The following is a 22,875-nucleotide window of genomic DNA, read 5'->3' as shown; positions in this document are numbered from 1 at the left end:
GTTTTTCTTTTGTTAATTTGTTTTGTTGTCGTTTTTGTTTGGGTGGGGGTTTTTCGGTTTTTTATGGTTAGTTGGTTGGCTTGGAGTTTTTTATTGTTGTGTTTGCTTTTTGGTTGGTTTTTTTTTTTGTTAGTTGGTTTTGGTTTTCTTTCCTCAGAGTGGGGGAGTATAGCTGAAAAAAGTTACTGGCAATACACAAACCAGCAGCATTCAGTAAAATTGTAGTCTTCTTTAGAGCAACGCAAACCACATATATATATATGGGATTTATCAGAAAAGAGCATCATGTGCAGAAGTCAATACTACAACATTAATCATGGGAGAAACAGAATAAGCATCTCTCAATGAGCAGAGTCCATTTCAGCATCTCCTCTTCATAAACTTTTCTCACCATTCAACATATATACTGTAATCAAACATTCCTTTCACTTAGCTTCAATTAAATATTTTTAAAAAATCAAAATAAAATGCATTACACTACTATGATTTTTGTTTCTAAAGTGTGTATTACTGACATACAGTGTTGTAGTCTGGATTGAAAACACACCAGGCAATGCATAATCTGAACTCTGAAGAGTGCACACAGGGGTTTACAAGCTGAGTGATTCACACCAGAAAGCTCACGTTTGCAGATGCTCATCCTTGGATGAAAGTGCTTCCATTTTGTTTTCCTCAGGGACTTCCTGAAGCTTAGATGCTTGAAAAAGGTGGACTTCATTGTTGCCATCTTCAGCCACTTGGGCAGTACTAATAATCTCATCTTGTCCTGTAGGTGGGAGACTGTCCTCCTGCCCTTGCTGCTGTTCTTGCAGTGGTTCTATTGAAGGTTTTCCAGAGCTATTAGTGTAGACTTGTGGACATTTTTGAGGCCTGAGTGAGCCAAAGGCAGTAGTGTAAAGGGATGTTTTAAGCAACATTTCAAAAATCACACATACATAATGAAAAGCATCACTATAAGTTAACAAACAACCAGCACCTACAAATCCAAATAGCTGACACAGGACAAGCTAAGTGAGGCAGGAGCAAACCCCGTAATTTTAAGAGTCAAGTGCTTGTACCATTCTTTTAAATCAGAAAATAAACTGTCCAGAACACCATTGAAAACTAAACACCAAGCCGCTGTTGAATTCTATGGTAGATGACAGGTTTGTTTTCTCCTGGCTGAGATGAAAGCTAGTATTTCACCCATGTCCGTACAGGTGCATGCCTATTTTTCTCCTCAAGTACTCTGAAGAGGCTGATGAATAAGAACCTTCCCACTCTTGCTTGCATGTGGCTCAACCACCAAATGATAACTCTGTTCCAAAGCTTCAACACTCACATAGCCTCAAACATCTGAACAGAGGTGCTCAGAAAGACATTGAGCATTATCAGGAAGAATCTCAGGATCTCTACATTTCCTGTTCGGAAGTCACTGACACCAGTTAAGCCACAGACAATCATCTAACCTACTAGATCCAGCATCTCCATTTCTAGCTGGAAACATTTGCAATGATTACCTCATATTTAACCAGAAACCTCTACAAATGTAATGCAAATGTATTTGCTACACAGATCTGTTTCCACATGTTGTTAGAATTTTGGTTCTGATTTTGAGCTCTGATTTTGATTTTGAGCTCTGGTCTCAGTCTCCACGTGAGTTTTCTAAAAGGGTCAGAAACCTCCAACTGCCTTCTACTGAGCAGAAAGAATTAGCAGAGAACTGAGGACAAGCATGAAAATAACCACTACTGGGCCACCAGCAAATCTTCCTGATAAAGAGATCCTGACAAACAGCCCACGGGTCTAGCTAAAAAGGACAGAGAAAAACACAACTTTCTTACCTCGTGGTTTTCTTCAAAAGTTCTGTGGTTGTGCCCTGCTTATTCTGCTGCTTTGAAAAGGGCATGGGAAGGAACTGCTTAACATTGGGCCCAGGCTGTTTAAGAAAAGCTCCAGTTCTTCTGGCTAACATGTCATCTCTTTGAGGGTCTGGAAATTTCATTTTGTTTTCTGTTCCATCACTCTGCAGCTGAGGGATTTCAAGCTGTTCTTGGCTCTCGTCTTGTGTGACAGTACTGCTCAGAGAGACAAGTGACACTGTTCCATGATCATGCTCACTTATACAGAAAGTGGCTGCTCAGGCAATGTGAGGTACTGTTACTCAAAACAAAGCTGAGAACGATGGACAGCTAGACAAACCAGGCATCTTTAGCCACAGCACAAGGAGTAAGAGGAAATTATGTTGAACCCCACACTTATGTAGGTGATTTGTTAGAAGTGGGAATTGCATACACATCTATGCAATGACTTATTCACTTGGGAGCTGGCATAAAAATCCAAACAAAGCACTATGGTTTGCAAAAGAAATCCCCCCAAAAGATAAAAGACTATTTTCATGCTGAACAGCAATTAACAACTGAAGTACTCAAATATTATGAAAGAAAACAGGCTGTTTTATATTCATAGGATACATTCTTGTAAGTGATTTTACAAAACAAAACACAGGCCATGATGATTGAGTAAAACACATCTTTAAAGCCCATGTGAAGAATGGGACAACACTGCTGACTGATCCAAGCTAACACCACACACAAACCAGGCTCAGAGGGATCTGCTTCTGTTCTCTGACCTTTCTCCTTCCTGCAGAGTCTTCATATCCTTTTCACGAGCTACAGCCTCCTCTTGCTGCTGATGCTGCTGCTGCAGCAGATAAGGAGCTACTGACAAGGGAGGACAATTTACGGGAATGGAGCTTGTGGTACGCCTTGGAAAAGTTCCCATCCTTCTAACCAACATATCATCTCTCTCTATATCTGGTAAATTCCTGTCACATTCTTCCTTGGCACTTTCTTGCTGTTTGCTCAAACTCCGTGGGGTTTGTTCCTCAGAGATGACACCAGAAGCTGGTACAGGTGATGGAATTCTCTTGCAAGAGTCATCTGTACCTGACTTGACTCCTCCCTCACTAGTGATGAGAATGAGAGGAGGGGTGAGACAGACAAAACGTTCTCAGGTCAAATGAAAGGTATGAAAAGGAGTCATCTAACTCAGTTTGCAAATTTTTTATATACACACAAACCTAGCTGAATGAATTGCTTGCTAAAAGCATTCATTAAAAGTTCTTGCTGCAGCCACAGATTGATTATGCTAAAAGAAATATAAGATCTGTTAATGTGTAAACGACGCAGACAATTCTTCTCCAGATAAATGCCAGAAACAGAGAGCAGCAGTACACCATCTTCAAAAAGAAAGTAGTAAATCCATTAGGTTTGAAAAAACCATTTTTTGAAGATCAGTACGGCCAGCAAGCTGAATGACAAATTCCTAATGTGCTGAAAGCAGGCAGAGCAAAGCTACTGGAATTGAAGCAGCAGAAAAAGCATGAGTGATAGCTCATCCTCTGAGATACCAGTGACTTCACTGCCCATCAGAAATTCTGAGCAAGCGTTCGGAAGACCTGTGCACAGCGTTTTGTGCAACCCTAAACATGTCAAGATACTCTGAAGACATCAGATGTCTTCTGAACAAGGCCATGCGCATAAACAGCTCTTGGGTTTATGTTGCAGTTCACTCCCATGCAGATCAGCATCTGGCAAGAACAGGCCTCATTTACAGCTCAGCAGCACTTCCTAAACCACACCAAATACCTGGACTCATTTTCTGGCTCAGATACTTCACTGCTGTATTCAGCAAACCCAAGACTGACAGTGGTTGGAGGAGAACTTTCAACACCAGAGAGACTTTCCACACCATCTTGCTTGCTTTCCTCTTCTGTTCCACTCTTGGATGAAGCTCTGCCAATAACGAGCTTGTCCCATTTCTGTTGATCAATCTCAGTTACTGGCCCAAAATGCACAAACTTCTGCTTGGGGCTACCAGCCTTTCTGTTTGCTCTGGTTTTGCGGATAGCAAAATCATCATGGGCTACCGCTTTCACCGTGGTATCAGACGGTGGCACAGTGTTGCTGGAACATCTGAAATCTTCTTCACTGGTCATAATGAGGAATAAAAGAATGCCCCCAACATGAGACCCTCAGAATAAAACAAATTAAATGTTCCTAAGGTTTTGAAGGGGTTTTATTTTAAAATTCGAGGACACAGGTATAAACAACTGTGGCATACTGAGTCTCAAATGACATATGAAACACAAAGATACAGCACACCTGAGGGGAAAACATGGAAGCACTTCCTAAGGGCAAGGAATGTAGTATATGGCTGTTCCAAATTCAGTTCTTCACCTAACAAAGCCACAGTTTCCTTATGTGCTCACATATACCCAGGCCACACACTATATGTTACTATGGCACTAGAACGCACTTTAGCACGAGGGAGTTACAGTGGCATGGGAGCAGTAGCAAGGGCAATTCACTTACCCTAAACCAAGCAGACTGAATCCTGATTTTAATAAATCATCTCAAAAGTAACAGAGAGATTGCTAATACCTTCAGGACGAAAGATTGATTGAGTTTTGATTTATTAGAGCTAAAATCACATACAATAACCACATTGTTAGAAGAATGCCAGAACCGACAGCCATCTTTAATTGCAAAAGGGCATGCACCTAAACAGGAAGGCCAGAAGTTGTTATCCTTTCCTATTGGAGTCACAAATCACCTGCCTATGTTATAGTCCACCTCCACAGGGAAACAGCTTAGAATAACTGCTTCATACTGGCTCCCTTTGTAGAGATTTTGTTAACAACAAGAGCATACAAACACCATACAGTGAGGCTCCTGAAAGCCCTGCTGCAAGGAGAAACAGTGGTGGTGTACAGCATTGGAGTACTATTGTCGTGCTGATGTATCAGCTCAGGTCTCAAAATAGCACAGAGACATTAATGCAAAGATGCTGATCCTCAGATAATAGTCCCAAGGTATAAAACACCCTGAGTCCTGAAGACAGCTTGGTAAGGAGCAATGTAGTTACTAGCGTAGTAGCGGGTACCACTTGGAACTTTGTCCTGTTAAACTTCAAGCACCTTCAAAGCAAATTCAGCCACATGACAAGAGGGACCTTTCTGATATTGTATTAAGAATATCTACAAGAAAAGTGACTGTGAAGCTACTATAGTGCTCTAAATGATGGACACATTTTCTTTTCATGACAGACAGCATATCTGTACAGATTTTTGGACTCCTGAAAACGGAAATAGATAAGGACTGTTGTCAACAAGGCATTCTTCAAGTTTAAAGTCACAAGCACACACAGCATATTGTGGCAAACTAAACATGCTTCCCAGGGTGCCAATCCTATGCACAAGCAGAAACCATACCTGGGCTCTCCTGACAGTTTCAATCTTTTCCAGGTCTCCAGATCTGCTTTTGTTATAGAGGCATTGACAAAAAGCACATCTTCTTGTAGCTGAGGAAGGATGCTTTGAGATTTCTGTTTTGCCAAATCATCTCTCTCATTATCAAGCTCTTTCACCTGCTGTTCCTCCTCTGACTCAGTCTTCTCATTTTGCAGAAGTGGGCTCTCTTTGCTTGTAACTGTTTGCCTTACTGATGTCATGTGCACCCGTCTTCTTCTAATTTAATGCACATTCCAGTTCAGCAAGGAAAGATATTTTGAGGAAGCAATTATAAATCAGTGTCAAAAGAAGAGGCTCAGAGCTCAAGAATATAAAACTGAATTTATAATATTACTTTCACATTAATTTTAGGAAGTAAACATGGAATGAATCATTTGAAGTTCAAACCTCTCAGCTATGCTACCCCATTCATGCACTACTGAGACCACTTCTTCATGTGAACTTCTATTCCCAGCTCAAGTAAGAAAAATCTTTATGTTATTACTGAATTAAGCATTTCTGCAATAAGCTTTCTTTTAAATAGTTACAAATATCTCATTGAAATATTATTCACACAGCGAATTCAGGTTTTGCTCTCAAACATACTACACAATTTCTTTGATCTTAAGAATCATGTCAATAGCACTGGACTATTAAAATTTTGTTAGGTGCTCCTCAGATGTCCTGCCAAACTAGTCATTAGAAAATGTTAATATAATCAAATGACCAGCAATTGAATGGCACATTTGACATTTGAAAATTGAAAAGAGCTCTTAAATATTAGAAGAAGCTTTCTGAACATATCAGTTGTTACAGTTAAGGGTCCCTGTAATGTGTATATAATGGTTTTATCTAGAATCACATCTGTTTGCTCAAATAAAACAGTTTCCTGAAAAAGATCTCTACCTAGCAAATATTTGTGTTCAGCAATTTCTTAAAGGTCTGTATCACTGAGCTGAAGAAAAAAGAGATTTTCTAGGTTGAAGCCTTGTAACCCCCGATCCACTTCCCAAACCAGTGCTGCATAACACACATTAGGACCAGGTGCAACATAATTCAGTGCAGTGTAGCAGGCATATGTATTCAGTGCCTTCACTAAAGACTCATCTGGTCCGTGTTTCATGCAGGGTGTTAAAAGAGCGTGAGATGAAAGAAATGGATCGAAAAACAGGCACTGAAAGTCATCAGAAAAAGAGCTGAGATGCAAAACATATTTTCTAAGTTTATTCTCCAGTACTCATGCTCGTGACCTGTCTTACAAGTTTAGATAACAAAAGTGTTCCACCTTTGTCTTATTTACACTCACAGCCAATAAATACTTCTCCTTGTACTGCAACAAAAAAAAAGTTTGGTTCACTTTATGATAAAGCATTTGCATTTACTTTAACCTGTAAGGTATTTTTTGTAGCCAAGACAGCTTTAGGCCTATACAGCAATATATCATGGTGAAATTAAGCATTGCAATTGAAAGAATAAGACTATGAATGCACACCTTGCATGTTCCTTTTTTTCCATCTGCAATGGCTTTTTAACATCTTCCGGTTTACCTTTCTCTTTACTTGTATAGGGTCCGACTAAAAAGGAGTTAAATGGAACTATGTGCTTGGGTTGATTCATTCTGGCTCTCCGGGTGGCAAAGTCATCCTTTTCTAAATCTGGAACTCTGCTGGCTGCTTCATCTTCTGAACCAGAATCCTTTCCTTGGTAATGTGTCATGAAGGGGTTGTCCTTGCGAAGGATGATGTCTGGGGTGCTTCCGCTGTCTTCGCATATTGGCTTTTTACTGACACAGAGCAAAATTAAATAAAGCTCTTGATGCACCAGGGGAGGAGCGGGCAGTGCAACACTCATCTCCAGGTCAAAAAACAAGCATAGGCAATCAAATAAGCTCCGAGCTGCTGTTAGACTGCACAAAGCCTAGCTAGAAATAAAATTTATCATATAAAGTGGCAAATCCACAAAGACTTTACATATAAAAGTCAGCATGCTGGACCTTTACTTTTTTTAGCTATAGCTGGAAGAATCAGTAGGAACAAATTTTAGCATATGAGATGCAGTGAATGTAGTACCATAACTGGCAGTATTAAACTTCTTGAGCATTTCAAACAAAGGAAGAAATGTGATGCAAATATCTGATCCCTGGCAAATGTTGTTGAGTCTTGAAATACCAGATATTTGGCACTTTTATTAATAGTTCTATTAAAAAAAAAAAAAAAACAAACCAAAAAAACAGAAAAAAAAAACCCCAAAAACCCATCTGAGTAATCACAGAGCCTGTCTACCCTAGTATTCTTAACTGCTTTCTTCTCACATGCACCATGATTGATTCTTTTCCTAACTAACATTTCCTTTCCCACAGAATAAGCCCTCTATGCCAATCCCTCTATGCCTCTGTGCCTTCTGACATACAGTAGCTGCAATGATAGCACACCAGTGATATTGGCATGCCAGAAAATATTGCCACCTGCCTTCGTCAGAAACACAACTGCTATCAACACAGCCTTGCTGTTACTGAAGATTATGACAGTAAAGACACTTGACAGCTGGTACCCATAAAGATTAAGCTTATTTTAACTTGTAAGGGTCAATACTCTTAGGCAAACTGGAAAGACAGATGGCAGGAGCTAGGCAACTCTCACATTTAAAAATCAAATTGTCCATATTGATATTTTAGGAAGTTGGGCAGCAAGGACTGTTCCATGCAATACTTTTGTAGGCATTTGCTCATTCATGCAGCACACCTTGCTATACAAAGCAAAACAGAGGGGATCAAAAGACTGGCATTAAGAAAGTGAATCTAAATAGCTCAGAGGTTGCTCTGACTTTCTTTACTATCTTAAATTTAAAGACTGCTTTTTTTAAAAACATTTTAAGTCCCTGCAAGCCCACTACATACACCACTTATTTTACATTCTCAGCTGCCCTTTCAAAGTACTGCTCCACAAAGTTGCTGGAGAAAATTATGGGGAAGCCATAAACCATGCCTGGCAGACCAGCCTGGCTCAGGCTCAAAGGACATATGAAACTGTCTGCCTTTGCCTTCTCATGCTGCAAAATACAGGATCCCCTGTTAGTGATGTGGAGAATATGGTCTCAAATTAGCTAAAGGCAAATTTTTCCTTAGATCTCTCTGAAGGATGAAAATTTCACTTAAAGCAACAGAACAACACTGGCCAATAGCATTCCAAATGGGAACTGCTGTCCCTTTTCCTCATGAATATTTGTGCTCACAACAGCTTCAGAAACAGCTGGCTCACCAAGTGATTATTTAGTAAAAACTGATGGATTTTTCCGTCTCATGTCCACCAACAGCAGTGAAGATTGAGAGCATCAAATGTAGAATTTCTGAGAGCAGTGATTTTGGCAACAAAGATATACTGAGTTATAGTACTCAAATGTGCAACTATGAGTCATTGCAATAAGAAACTCATGGCTTTTAGTATGTAACTAGACTTCAGTAATCACTTTCCAGGTTGAGAATATTTTCCATTCATTTACTATTTTTTTCATGGAATCAAAGATTAGCTGTGACATTTTGGCGTCCCCTGACACAATTTATCATGATCTCAAAAGGGTTTTTTTAAGGTCAGTTTACCGTAGTATAGATAGCAAATACTAAATAGGAGATTTAGCTGCAAATTGCTCTTGCACACCCAGCCCCAGCTGTTGCAGAAACAGTAAATGGGTCGATGCTGGTACAGCAGGTGCTTCCAAAGTGACTTGCAGACATTTGCACTCCCTGAAGCAAGGTCTCATACAGGCTTGTGGATGCTTATATTGCATTTCAGAACAATGGAGGGATTTTGGATCCCTATGCTCTGTCAAGGTAAGAGTCCATGTTATTTTAATGAACATATCATAAAAGCTTGCTCACATTTCTCTATTAAATTCCCCTCTCCATCATCTCTTTAAAAACACTTAATTATTTTCTTTTTAGGGTGTCTCCATGAATGGGATCCCTACCTTTCATATACAACACAGTAATTAAGAGACAGATGTGCAGGCAGTAAGCAAGCAAGAAGGATCACATATCAATAAAACAACATGCAACAGAGACAATTTACTCTTTTGGGAAGGGGAATTACTTTTTGGCATGCATTTGTATCACATCTAATTCAGATAACTAAAGCAGCTCTTTCCTAGAACATGTTACAGTAATGGAGATAAGCACTTACACTTCAAGCAAAAAACACATTTGCATACAAGTTCAAATCTTTCCTGTTCAGGACTCAGAAAAGTCCCCTACTGAGTTTAAGCTTTAGGAACAATTAGATGCCTTGTAGAACTCAAAAGTCACAGTGGGTGTCCTCCAGAGGCCATTAAGTTGAGAGAAAACAACTCACAGGAACTAAAATAAAACTGACAACCTCAGGTGAAAACACAGAAGAAAGGCTGGTATCAGAGAAAGATGAGGAAGTAAGAAGGGTGAAAGAAAAAAATCAGAATACATAAACAAGAGGGACTGAGAATTGCTGAATGCCGTTAGTGCATGGGAAATTGAACTTGATGCCAAGAAGAGAGATAAAATGGAGATGTTCAGAGAAGTATAATAAGACATTAAGAAATATGGTTAAATGTATCCTAAAGTGTCACTACTAAATTCTTCCCTTCTCCTCACCCACTATTCTTCCACTTTCACATACAAAGAATTTTCCTTACAGACTTCTGTCTCCTGTGCCTTTTCTGCTGTTTCTTCCTACAATCCCCAGAAGCAGGCTCCTACTTTGCTCCAGTGATGCCTGGGTTACAAAGCTCTGCTCTTTGACCCTTAGCTGGAACAGAAAACGGTTATCTCCTCCTTCTTCCAGCTGCCAAATTCCACAAGTCATTTCCACTGAGAGCAAGGAAGAAAAATTACTTGTTATTTCTCCTCCCTTCTCCATAAGGGCTGTAAGGACAACAGATTATCCAAGGAAAGAACCACACATTTGTTCACACATCCTTCCTTTGTGGACATCAAAACAGCAGATCAAGCACAGAGTTGGAAAAGGGTCTCTCAACATGGTGAGCATCCTCCAAATGGAAACAGACCTATTTGTTATGCACTGCACTGCTAAACACAAGCAATGACTACGTTTTATTACATATTACTACATTACCACCATTAATATTACAGCCTTGGACTCGGAATAGAATTATGCTAATACCCCTCTGGTTTATGGACTCCCAATTGACTAGCACACTAAGTGAGGTTGAAGAACTAATTTATGCCAGACAGCCCCTCATCACTGGTACTGGGCTTTGTCAAAAGTAACACCACACAACCAGAAATAAACACTGGTTCAGTACAGCTCGACAACAGTGAAGTAGACCTGAGAAGAGGACCTGTGAGAGCATATATTCTGTGACTATTTTACCTGCATATGGCACATCTGTGTGTGGCTGCACAGTAGCTTCACTGCACCTACAAATAAACTGTACCACATATGAGCTGCATTTCTTCCTACTACATTTCAAAGCCCAGACTGTAGACCAGCAATTGATAAACTACTTACTGTTAGGGTTTCATCCCACAATCCAAAACAAAATGTTTTGGACAGGAGGACATTTGGACACCTACCCTTTAGCCAAACCATTTTGATTGTTTATAAGTGCCTTATCTTCTGACATGTTAGCTAAAACTCCACTTTGCAGGTCATCCCCATGAGTAGAAGAGATTGAGATGATGGAAAGGCATGGGCTGTGAACCTAGCCATCACTCAGCTCTCAAGTTAAAGAATAGGAAATATCCAAATTGAACAACATCCAAAAATAAATAAGACAGATAATAAGCAAATAACTACATATATTCCATTCTATAGTCAGGCAAATTATGTCTGCTGAACTATGCCTAAACTGGTACATGTGATAACAAGCACTGTGTTTTTATAGTTCCTGCCATCAAAAATAATGTATCATTTACTAACACAGCTAAAAATATCAACTACCTAAAAAGTGTGGTTCAGTAAACTAAACCATCCCACCAGCAACAAGTAATGTAAATTTCTGAAACTTTTACCTAAACTAGGCATTTAATGTAGATTTCTATATATTTTTATTAAATACAAGAAAGCATTTAGTGGAAGGTGACAAGAAGTCTGTGTAGTAGTTTTCCTGGAGCCTGTTTACATTATGCTGTAAGACAACATAATTTCTCAACACAAATGCAGTTAGCATCATACAACTCTGCAATCCACAGCTGCCACATCACAAGCTTTTTCAAACCAAGACCTTCACTAGCAATTGTGAGTGCTTAGCAGGCTGGATTTTTGTTAGATGTGAAATCGCAGCGGATCAAGGAAGCCCACACTTCAACCAATCCTACAACCGTGAAGCGTGCACGATTTCCCACACCGTTGGGCTAACCTGCCATAGCGCTGGGCTGCTGACATGACCTTAATACCAGCTTGTTCCAGTCTTCTTAACTTTCTGATCTCTTCCACATCTTTCTCCTTGGGCGCTGACGTTTCTTTTGCACTACATGAAGGAGACTGATCTATGGAGTTTTCTTCACTTTGATTTACACCTAATTGATTTTTAAGGGAGCTTGCTTCAGGAGCCATGGAGCCCACTTTCTCCTTTTCACACAATCCTGATGTTTCATTCAGTTCTTCTTCTATGGTTTCAGGGTGGGGTTTGCTATTGAATTATACAAGGTAGTTTAATGTAGGCTGTGCTTAAAACATACATACTTATAAGTGTATTTTGCTGAAGTCAAGATGCCAAAGGATGAATTCTGATGAGTAATCGGGGAAGATAATTATGCTCTTTAAAGGAGGCTGTTTCTTAGTCCAAATCAAAAGTGAAGTATTAGTTGACAAAACCAGCATGCAGAGTCACACACAGAGTCACAACTATATAAACCATACTGGTGTATTACATACAACATACAAATAAATTTACTTTACAAAAAAACACCCACAGCAAAAATATTATCTATTTTGATTAAATATATAAAACATTACTTTTAATTATCATTTGTCAGTAGTTGTCAGTAGAGAACTGAAACAGATTGTCTCGAACAGTTTTTCCAGCCTTGGGTTTGAGTCAAACATCCACGTTACTTACATTAACCAATATTTTCAAACAGAAGCTATACATTGCATTGTATGGTAAATCACGACATCACAACAATGATTTTCCACTTGTTGCTTTTCTACTAGCTTCACCAATTGCTAAAAACTACTTATCAGTACCACACCAGCAAGAGATTTATTATAGCATCATACACCTTGTGAAAAGAATGAAAACTCGGCAAGTGTTAGAGCATCATCAGTGAGGAAAGGAGGAGGTGGGCGGGCTGGTCTTACCTGAAAGGTCTGTCTCCTAGCGGTGACGTCGCTGTGCTCCAGCTCTTTCGGTACTCCTCTCGCTCAGCTTTCTTCTTCCGCAGAGGAGCAGGTACATAGAAAGTCTGATTGCTCTTGTTTGGGAGGTACTGGTTAAAAGGCACAGCTGATTTAGGTTCACCATGTGAGGTCCGCCTCGCCAACATATCATCTTTTTTCACATCTGGCATCTTTCTGTGTGGCAGGTCAGTTTCCGAGTCACTTCCTCTCCCTAGTGAAGAAGGAAAAAAAAGCTCCTTCTTATTTTCACTTACATCCAGTTGTTCAGATTATTTTTAAACGACAAATCAGAGAAGATACCACCAAAAAATTACATTTAGCCACTTTTACCTGCATTTGTATTTTAAGATCAGTCACTGAAGGTAGTAGCCACAATATTTATATAGACAGTAAACTTTTTTCCACCATTCCCTGAAAAATTCAATTTCAGCCACAGACTACATCAAAAAACCTTAGGTTAAAACTCAGCCAGACTTGCCAATCACATAGGACAGAAGTTTACCTAAAGCCCAGATGACTCCTAATTGTACATAAGGGCATGTCTGATCTGATTCACAGTCTTGAACCTAGACTAATAGGTGCCTCACTCAAACACAATCAAAAAAAGGTTCCATGTTGTATAGCTACAGAATGGCAGGAATATGTGAATGTTCCTACACACACAGCAATTTGAACACAGGAACACAGACAGCATCAGCTTTGGTCAAGATCTGAGAACAGCAGCTGCTGCTGCGAACCAGAAGGCTCGATGGTCTCTCTCCAGTGTCACTGGTTGCCTAGTCAATCAGTCTAGCACACTGCAGAATAGACAGAGACTTGATCACCAGATGGACAGGTGCAAGGACAGAAGGAAGCGATCTCAGGATTTAGATGTTAGATCAGTACAGTGAAGAAATAAAGTGGCAGAGAAAAATTGAGAGTCTGGGAGAATAAGATACGAGGCTAGCAGAGCTGGGCAATCATTTGATTTTGTTCAAATGAACTAAACTTCCTGATATTTACAATGCATTTAAAACACTGAAACTTAGGCAAGTTTCTGACTTGAAACTCCCAAATTGTAGGAGAAACACCCTAAAGAGCATTTGCAGTGTGGAACTTCCCATTTTGAAAGCCTAGATACCCTGCACTATCACGAGCCTTTTAAAATAATTCACAAAGAAGTTACGCAAGTAGTTTTCTCCCAGCAGTGTAACCTTACCACGGGCCCTGATATGAAGAGTGAAACGGAGTGCATTCAGCCATTTGTCCCATCAGCACTTGCATGTTCTCCAAGATCTGGAGAGCTGGATGTCTCTGGTCCTTGGCCCCTTTGCAGCACTAGCATCTACATTTAGCTGTTCCCCTTTTTAGGGTGAAGGGAAGCCACTCAGGTTGTGTCCTCTTGTTAATTCAAAACACTAGTGAATTAATAGCTAATTTGCTGTGCTACATACTGAACAACTGCAAACAATGAAGTCATAAAAATTACAAGTAGTTTGTGTATAATTCAAAGTGGGGGAAGAAAAAAGAGATCTAAATATGCTAGGAATGTTATTTGCAAAGAGCTTTTACAGTAGATTGAGTTTTTCGTGATTTTCTTGGAGAGAGACGAAGAAGAGTGAAAACGAACAGTAGAAAAAGACATGACACAATGGAAATGAATGTTAAACAGAAATCACAATGCATTTTTTTGTCAACAATCTTTTGCTTGAACAATTTTTGTTAAGAACTTTGACAACTAGCACCACAATTGATACTCTGAATCTATGTCTAAACAAAAAGTGGAGATACCATCACAGAATCATGGGTGTCTGAGGACAACTAAGGTTTAAAGGGCTGTAATGTCACTACAGAAAGCAGGGCACAGAGTAAGTAAAATATAAGAAAAAAATCCCTCACTTTTATTTGCTATTCTGATTGCTTTTGACTTTGCTCTGGTGTCTATTCTTGTAACACATCAAAACCAGCCTTGAACTGGCAGACAGAAAGGCTGAAATAGATAACCAGAGTAGCAGAGGAATTAGAACACATTCCTCTTGTTACTGATGTGCCTACCAGCACCCCCAAGCTGAGTACTTCAAAGAAAAGAAGCTTCTTTAATTATTCATATCTTCATAGCTATTTCACTCATGAAATTATTTTCAGCTCAAATTTGCAAAAGAAGTACTTGAAGCCAAAGTACCGAATGGAAGATGCAGCTGTGCTCTACATTTATAACCTGAAGTTTGTTGTTCTGCATTTTCAAGTAGAAGTAGCATCAGTTTCCACAACTAGTAACAAGCAATTATACACTACAGACATGCAAAGATCCTTCTTAAAAGGATCCATGCACAACTGCTGGCCAAGAAGAGCATTTTATTAATTGGCAACTCTAAAGACAGTTCAGTCTGCAATTCTACTGTGTTTTAAATAACTGTTTTACTTTACCACTGGTTTTGTTTGTTTTTTGCTAAGGGACAGGCTCTCCATGGGACACCAGAGCAGTTCCTCAACAGTGAAAGTAATCACAGACGGCATTTCTGAAGGTAGTATTATGTACTGCTTCCACGTAAACTAATCACCTTAGCATCATTTAAATAATGTCCATTCAGGCTTTTATTTCTTCTAGGAGTGGAATCATAGTTTTACTTCACAATAATATTATGTGCTTTATAAAGCTCCTATTTGAATGGAGAGAGAAGTAATGAAAGCAAAATGTTTTCCTCCATCCAACTTTGCATATGGAATCACAGAATTGTTTAGGTTGGAAAAGACCTCTAAGATCATTGTGTCCAATATACTGTTTCTATCAAAAACTACTAACAGCTGAGTAAAACTGGCCTGCTGGGACCACAGGAAGAGGTTCAACATAAAAGAGGTCAGCCAAGTTACACCTCACCTGCAACTGTTGGAGGAGACAGCTGTGAAATTATGGCAGTAGTAAGAAGGAAAAATAGGACAAATTAGAAAGTGTTGGCTGGACAAGTCGTACATGTGCGCACAGCATCTGCACGCACCCTGGTTAAAGACTGATTTTTCAGAACAAGCTTTGTGTGCTTTCATCTTATTTTGTGTTTGTTACGCACTCAGGAATGTGACAAGATAGTATGTCTTAGTAAACAATCTGTGGCAAACAATCACAAAACCTTTCTAACATCTGATAATATGGCAGAAGTTGACAGGAAGCATCTACAGGACACATGTAACTGGCTGTCTAGCAGATCCAAGTAAGCAGGGACACTGGACATCCCTTGAGCACCCAGGGTCTAATTTTCGATTAGGACATGTGAGGTGTTCCTATTTGCCAACACCATGCTTGTCTCATTTGAGAAAGCAGAAAAGCATTTTATAACGTGGAGCCTATACTCTGCTCAGTGTCTGAGAGGTCATGAGGCTGTTTCAGGGAATCAGCCCCAGTAGCTAGTTCTGGATGGTCAACCAGTAACAGCCTAAACACCACAGGCTACTCAGAGCAGCAGAGCTGATCTTAGCTCTGATTTTCCCAGGGCTCTTTCTTTCTACTGTGATACCAGCTCTCTCTGCCAGCTTTCCAGTTCTAAGGAGTTCCCCATCACCTCAGGAAATCTTTCATGTGTCCGGTTATGATTAGCACCAGTTTCTTTCAAACTGCCAAAAGCAGTATGAACATCTGGTTCCTACCAAAAAAATCTTCCTGCCTTTCCTTTTTAAATTAAATAAACAACATTACTAAGGAAAAGTGATTCATGTGTGCAACATAACTTCATCTAATGAAGTTTGACTTATTCATCTGTTTATCAGGAATGCAACCGCACAGAAAGAGCCTCAATCATGCATCCTTTTGTCCTAAACCAGAATCCTACTCATGACAGGTAACCTACGAGCATGCTCCACACCTATTCCTAGCAAATCCTTCTTCATCCAGCATGCTCTGTTTACAAGCCTCTGAAAACCTGCTGGAATCAGAAATGAAAGGCAGAGAAGCAGCAGCCCTTCTGTATGCCTAGAGCTGCCTGTCCTCTCACAAATGTGTACAAAGCTCTGATGCTGGGATGCATTAATTTACCCAGTTTTCTAAATGCCATAAAAAGATATATGACATTTGATAAAGTGCTGTACATCAGCATTCAAACCTCTGCCAAGTATCAGACATTCTCAAGATATTTCTATGTCATTTATCTACCCTGCATTTACTTAAGCAAACATTTTATTCACTACAATTCACTATACCCTGTTCCTGTAATTTTATGTCTTGCTTCAGCCTAGTTTGTAAGTTAAAAGAGTCTGCATAACATCCTCTTACACCAAAACCCAGAAAAACACTCTTCCCATCATAAAATTACACTTCAATGATGTAACTTGTTTCCCAGTGCTACACTATCTTGAGAGAAACTTCAGGTAAGCTGTTAGCAAAGTCATCTACACCCCAGGGAGCACAGATCAGCATTCACAGAGAAGTTCTCCCACCGGATTTGCCCGATTCAGAGGCTGTGTGCAGCTTCTGAATGGCACATTTATTCCAGAAACGCTACTTCTATGTCACAATGTTATGCATGTGCCCCACTGTGAGTGGTACTTACCATCACTACTCCCTCTGAGCACTACATCTGGAGATGGTGTCTGCTGCGAGCGGGAGCCAAAGGAGTCCAGACTGTCAAAGGAATCATCTCTGCCGTGGCGAGGCGGGGAGAGGGAATCACTGCGTTCAGAGTCCCAGCAGTCTATATAGCCGCTGTCACGAATGCTGCGCTTGGGGCTCTCAATATCCTCTGTTTCCTACATGGAATACAGCAGGAACCTCTCCATAAAGAAGGTACTGACATACTCGTGAGATGCATTACACACTAAAAACAAAGCATCTTCCCAAATATTAAAAATCTCCTCCCCAAAAGAGGGTTTCCTTGGTTCTTGCCCCTTCTTCCCTTCAAAACAAAGTGCAAGCTTGCAATAAACCAGTTTTATGCTGTTTAAGAAGAAACTACTTTCATTAGATTAGTACAATGAACTGAGAAAAAGTTCCAATAGACCAGTTAATAAACTGATCAAAAGTGAAAGTAACCTGAAACTTGACTTGTCGTCCACAGTCCATAGCATAGCCAAAGGCACTACAATTTTAACATCGTGCCTGCATCAGGTTTAAGTTTGCTGCTTTCCAAAAGATCCCCCCGCCTCTCCTTGCCCATCTATTGTATCTGGCCAGGACCCCAGCAGACAGCATTTGTTGTTGCTGCTTCAGCTCGGCAAAATAATAAAGCAGTGTGCCCCAGCCTCCGTCTACCTTGAAGAGAAATTCCTGTTATGAAAGAGGGATGTCTTTCTCAAGAAATCAGCAATGAAAAATATGCAAAATGCTTTTCCCGATGCCTCAGAAGAATTCAGTTGTGCTCTTTACTCTTTGCCAGCTCCTGGCTCTGGGGGATATGAAAGCACTTGTAGCTGACCCACATGTTCAGAGCAGAGAGAACAATGGTTGTCTTTGACAGCCCTGTGATTATAAATTCTTTCCAGTGCAAGCAGCACATACTAAAACACTGAAACTCCAGCAGAGGGAAAGGTCAATAGAAGCCATCCTCACCCTTGCATTATAATAAATTCCTTGTTTTAGAGAGTGTCTTAATATTAATTACAATCGCAGACTGAGAGAAAACAAAAATAACTAAGTTTGTTCAGAGATAAATCTGGTTTTTTCTCCCCCGACAGTAAGTAAAGTCAGAGATGTGGGTGCCATTATCAGACTGACATTTTGTGACCCAAAGAGGCTGGAATGTGGTTGTTTTTTTTTTTCCCCAGAAGCATTTGAATATTAATTCCTAATTAAGAAGCACCCCCTGCTTACCACAAGCTGAAGCACAATGGCTATATTGAGCAGAGCTCCCACCGTCCCTGACTGCTGAGGTTTTACCCGTCACTAGTATTGCCAATGAGAAGATCAATCAGGAATATCACAGTATGCTATGGTGGGCCACCTCCACAAAAAAGCAGGTTTGCCAAACAAGTGATGGAGAGTGGAGAACCCTGCAGTAATTCACCAACACTCCCCTGCCTAACAAGAGGGAGGCTTGCAGCAGGACTGAGACATCAGACCAAACGCCCTGCAAACTTTTCAGGAAGAAGGCCTAATTAGTGCTACTCACTACTAATCTGCCAAAATACCACATTAAGGCCAGCGGCAAAGGTCACCTAAGGCCAAGCTAAACTGTGGTAATGCCATTAAGTAACCTCACAGTAAATATAAGTGAAAATATATTCTAAAAACAGATAAAATGCATCTAAAAAAAGCTGTAAAGAATCCTATGTATTTTCCTTTCCCAGTTCTGCTTAGTGAACTAAAATGCTGGTAGAAACAATAGACAACAAAAAATCTGTCTCCCTGAAATCTGCATGAATTACACACAGCCAAGAATAAATCTACAAATCCTATGAAAATCCCGTTTGTGACATGATCCAAAAATCTTTAAAAAAATCCAAATTCCTTAAATCCGCTCATCCCTTCATACCAATCAGCTATTCTCAATCTTTAGGCACACTTCCATTTTCCTAAATTACTGTATTTGAATGACACAGAACTGCTCAGCAGCTACAGGGACTTCAACTGGGCAAAAAGCCCCGTCCCGCATTCACTATCTCCCAGAGTTTGAAAACAGTCCAATTGTGAACTAATGAGTTCTGCAGAACCTACTTTCAATGGCCTGTTTATGTTAATTTTGCATGCTGCTCACTAGGAATTAGGAGGCAGGCACCAGGACAGGATCCTAGACTTCTGTAAACATGTTCTTTACAGCTTTCCCCTTGGCAAAGACACTCTGGCAACACAATGCCATCACACAGACGCGTACTTGTCCTGCCTCGCGCAAACGTCATCTCCCAAATGCTATCAGTGGGAATGCGTTTATCTGTGGGACTGATAACACCACGGCATGACACACAACAGTGTATTAGTCCTTCATATTATCTAATTAAAAACACAGTATGTCACAAAGCAGCAGTTAAAGTATGATTGCCAAATACAAGATGCATTTGTCCAGGAAGTTACACCCACTGAATATAATCAAAAAGCCATTGACATTTTGTCATTGGGAATTTCTAGTTTTAAAGCAAAGAAGAATGAGTACTCAAACAGTTAACGAAATTAAAAACAGAGTAGCATGAATAAAATTAGAAATTAATATCCCCTTCAGCATGAGAAGTAGAAAAAGATGACTCCAAGACAACTTACATCAGAGCTGTCTTTTGATTTGCTTATTAAAAAAGCAGGGCAGAGAGGATTTACAACAGAAAAACTAAACCACACTGAATTTATGGTCGATTTAGTTATTAAAATCTGTGGAAAAAACGCCAGTAGAGAATGTGATAAAGTGTCTTTTCATCACTTGAACTTAGCTATAAAGAACATCAGAGTGTTGCACAGCATGATTAACATGTTATATTTTACAACCAAATCCTCTTCAAATCCGGTAACATACAAACCCACAATTGCCAGTGGGAAGTACTGCAGGGATACAAGAGTAGGGACGGGATAAAAGAAGTTACCAGCAGCTGTCACAGCAGCATCACCCTAAATAAGACTTTCCAGGACTGCAAAGTGCTCTGTTTATGCATTAAAGGCATATATAGCTTTCAGCTCTTATGAGACCTCTACTCTGCTCCCAGCTCCAACATTTGCAACAAATCAAGTACCAGCCTCTTGCTTAATTTGCAGCACTCTGCAGTGCCCAGCCAGGTACTTCACGACCACCAGCTCTTTGGAGAACACTTCCTTTTGCCCCTAGCCTATTTCATCCCACAAAAGGGTTCAAGATAGGACCTCCAAAATGCTCTGGTGATTAGTTTCATGGGTAAATATCACCTGGAAAAAGCGGAGCCTTCTCGTGTGAGAATAAACATTAAAAAAAAAATCACGATACCATGCAGCACTAACATTGTGGCTACCTGTGCTTCAGCAATTTTTCTGTGCTAGCTCCTTTTTTTGGGTTTGTTTCACCTTTCAGACCCTTTGGAGTGCAAACTGTTCCTTCCCCACATCATCTACTTGTAAACAACTCAACTACTAACTTAATCTTTTTATTGCTCAGGCTCAGTCATATCACTCATGAGTCCCAAAGTCCCAAGTGATAAGCACAGGTCATTAAAATGAAGACTAAAATAAACTTCTCCAGAGAAGCGGGATGTTCTCTTTTCCTTTCCATTTTCACCTGCTTGTTCAGAAGAAGTGGGCTCACAAACAGGAATTTTACCCATCTAGTTAAGGTTCTCTGGTCACACCAGGGTGTAGGAGCTGCTATCAGTCAGACAAGCATTTCTTCCTCTCCAGGGGTGCTGGCCCTGTGAGATCCCAGAATGAAGACCTGCAACCAGCACAGTTGCAGCAGCACAGAGCTGAAGGACAATTCAAGTCCAGAGAGTCTCCCATGGTCCCCAAACCCTACTGCCTGTGATGACATGGCTATTAGATGAGGTGGGGAGGGAATAGCAGGCACAAGGCTTTTTGTGGACTACAGAATGTGTCTGCACAGCTTTTCTTGAGCAGTATGTCCTACACACATGGTGCCAGCACATGGTGCTGCCAGTCTTCCACACCCACTCTTTGCCCCTTCCATCCCAAAGAAAGGCAGGTTTGGTTATCAATACTAACCATTAGCATTAATCATGAGGTTAAGTGTCTGATGTTGAGGTTCAGGGCATGCTAGAATGCTCAACCAAAAATCCTCAAACCGTCCTACAGCAATCACAACTTTTCTCTTCCAACAGAGATCAGTTCATCATAAACCACCAAATATGATTTCAATCAGAATTTAGAGCTTGGCAAAAACAGATTTATCCGAACTATGCCTTTGGTGAAACATAATCTCCTTCTCCTCCACTTCAGCTTTATTTAGATCCTTTGGTTTGATGTTTTATGTTGCAACACAAAACCAAAAAAGCTGCCCATGAGACTGAATGTTTTAAAGAAGAAAAAAGCTATGTTCTTGTGAGTCCTACCACGTTACTTTTGAATCTCAGCTCTTCTAGCTGAAACTTGGTGTCATAAATGAAAATAATTCAAACCAAAACACATGGAAATTAAGATGAAAGAGCCACATGACAATTCTAAAGTCCTATTTGACATCACTAGCTGCATCACTGATGCCACCACAAAGCTGGCTGCCAAAGTGGTTTTCAGTTTGGTAGAATCAGAAACATTTTTTGATGTAAGTAGAGGCTTACTAAGGAATTTGCACTCCAGCCCCCCTTCTCTCATAATTAGAAAGAAACAGTTTATTTATCAGAGTAATAATTTGAAGTAAATTTCCATTCCGTAAACGTAACAAAAAGATACCTTTCTCATTTGTGCCAGGAAGCCTTCAAACTCCTTCAGGTTCAGGGTTGATCCACTATACGATGTGCAGCTGTTTGCTGCTTTCCCTAGCCAATAAATGGTGACTAATACCTGCAGAAGTTAATAAGAATTAATTTCAGCCATGTACACAGTCCTGTAGCTAAATTTACTTCCATGCAACATCCCTCATTTATTCTAAACTGCACAGCAGCACAAGATTTTTTTTTTTTATAAATCAGAACTGAAAGGGAAGTGTCTGTCAAAGGTTAAACATAAATACATCAGGAAACTATGAAAGTTTAAACAGTTCTAAAAAATATGTAACAACATATTATCTCTCTGGTATTATAACTAAAAATAACGAAAGTGTTATAACTGCCTGGAAAAATAAACAGAAAAGATGGATCTGAGTAGAAAAACTGGACAAAGAGATTTGAAACTTCTAGAAGGCACACATAAATACATTTCTTTGTAAATTCAATACAAAAAACTCCCTAAAGACTGCTAATATTAGTAGTCATTAATGAAAACCATTCAGACCAAGGCAATAAACAAAGTACCTAGAATGTCTGCCTGCCTGCCTAAAAGCATCTCGAATATGTGTCTATTTCAAGGTCAGAAAAGGAAGTCCCATTTTTAATCATCTTAATGTAAGTAACCAAATGACACAGGACCATTTTTTTCCAGGCTTCTGCTAGTTTAAGAATTTCTTAGCCCAAGATTAATCAAAAGCCATAAGCATCTTGTTGTTTCTATCAGACTACAGCAGAAAAGTTAGTGATTTATTTCAAGTTCTGACTTGACACCTCTCCATAACTCAAAAGTCCCTTCAAAACTAGCGAGGGAAAAGACCAAGAATTGCTCTTGCAAGTAGCAAAGATACCTGACCTGACACTGATGGTGTTGCACTTGTTTTAGAAAACGAGAAATTAAGATGCTTAGGATGGTCAAATCCAATACATCCAAAAATGCTGACATGTGTATCATGCAAGGAAAGGCCTTTTCTGCACACACATATGTCT

The 22,875-nt window shown here is 39.9% G+C and overlaps 1 protein-coding gene across 5 annotated transcripts in view; it reads right to left on the bottom strand.

Moving 5' to 3' along the window:
- The window catches only part of LIMCH1 (LIM and calponin homology domains 1), a 175,253-nt gene that overhangs the window by 46,440 nt on the left and 105,938 nt on the right, over nucleotides 1-22,875 (bottom strand). For 2 of the 5 annotated variants that reach the window (XM_041462275.1, XM_041470573.1), the window contains exons 6-15: nucleotides 21,854-21,964; nucleotides 17,118-17,313; nucleotides 12,562-12,811; nucleotides 11,618-11,890; nucleotides 6,765-7,055; nucleotides 5,255-5,509; nucleotides 3,630-3,971; nucleotides 2,612-2,947; nucleotides 1,824-2,057; nucleotides 625-870 (exon numbers count right to left, since the gene is read on the bottom strand). In XM_041462275.1, the coding sequence (XP_041318209.1) occupies nucleotides 625-870; nucleotides 1,824-2,057; nucleotides 2,612-2,947; nucleotides 3,630-3,971; nucleotides 5,255-5,509; nucleotides 6,765-7,055; nucleotides 11,618-11,890; nucleotides 12,562-12,811; nucleotides 17,118-17,313; nucleotides 21,854-21,964 (2,534 nt within the window). The remainder of the gene's footprint in view (nucleotides 1-624; nucleotides 871-1,823; nucleotides 2,058-2,611; nucleotides 2,948-3,629; nucleotides 3,972-5,254; nucleotides 5,510-6,764; nucleotides 7,056-11,617; nucleotides 11,891-12,561; nucleotides 12,812-17,117; nucleotides 17,314-21,853; nucleotides 21,965-22,875) is intronic. The other 3 variants (XM_041478898.1, XM_041487230.1, XM_041458064.1) reach the window with 3 other exon arrangements.

The sequence above is a fragment of the Pyrgilauda ruficollis genome, unplaced genomic scaffold (assembly GCF_017590135.1).
Source record: "Pyrgilauda ruficollis isolate IOZ18807 unplaced genomic scaffold, ASM1759013v1 scaffold1, whole genome shotgun sequence".
NCBI classification, from domain to species: Eukaryota; Metazoa; Chordata; class Aves; order Passeriformes; family Passeridae; genus Pyrgilauda; species Pyrgilauda ruficollis.
This window is presented reverse-complemented; position numbering and strand designations above follow the sequence as displayed.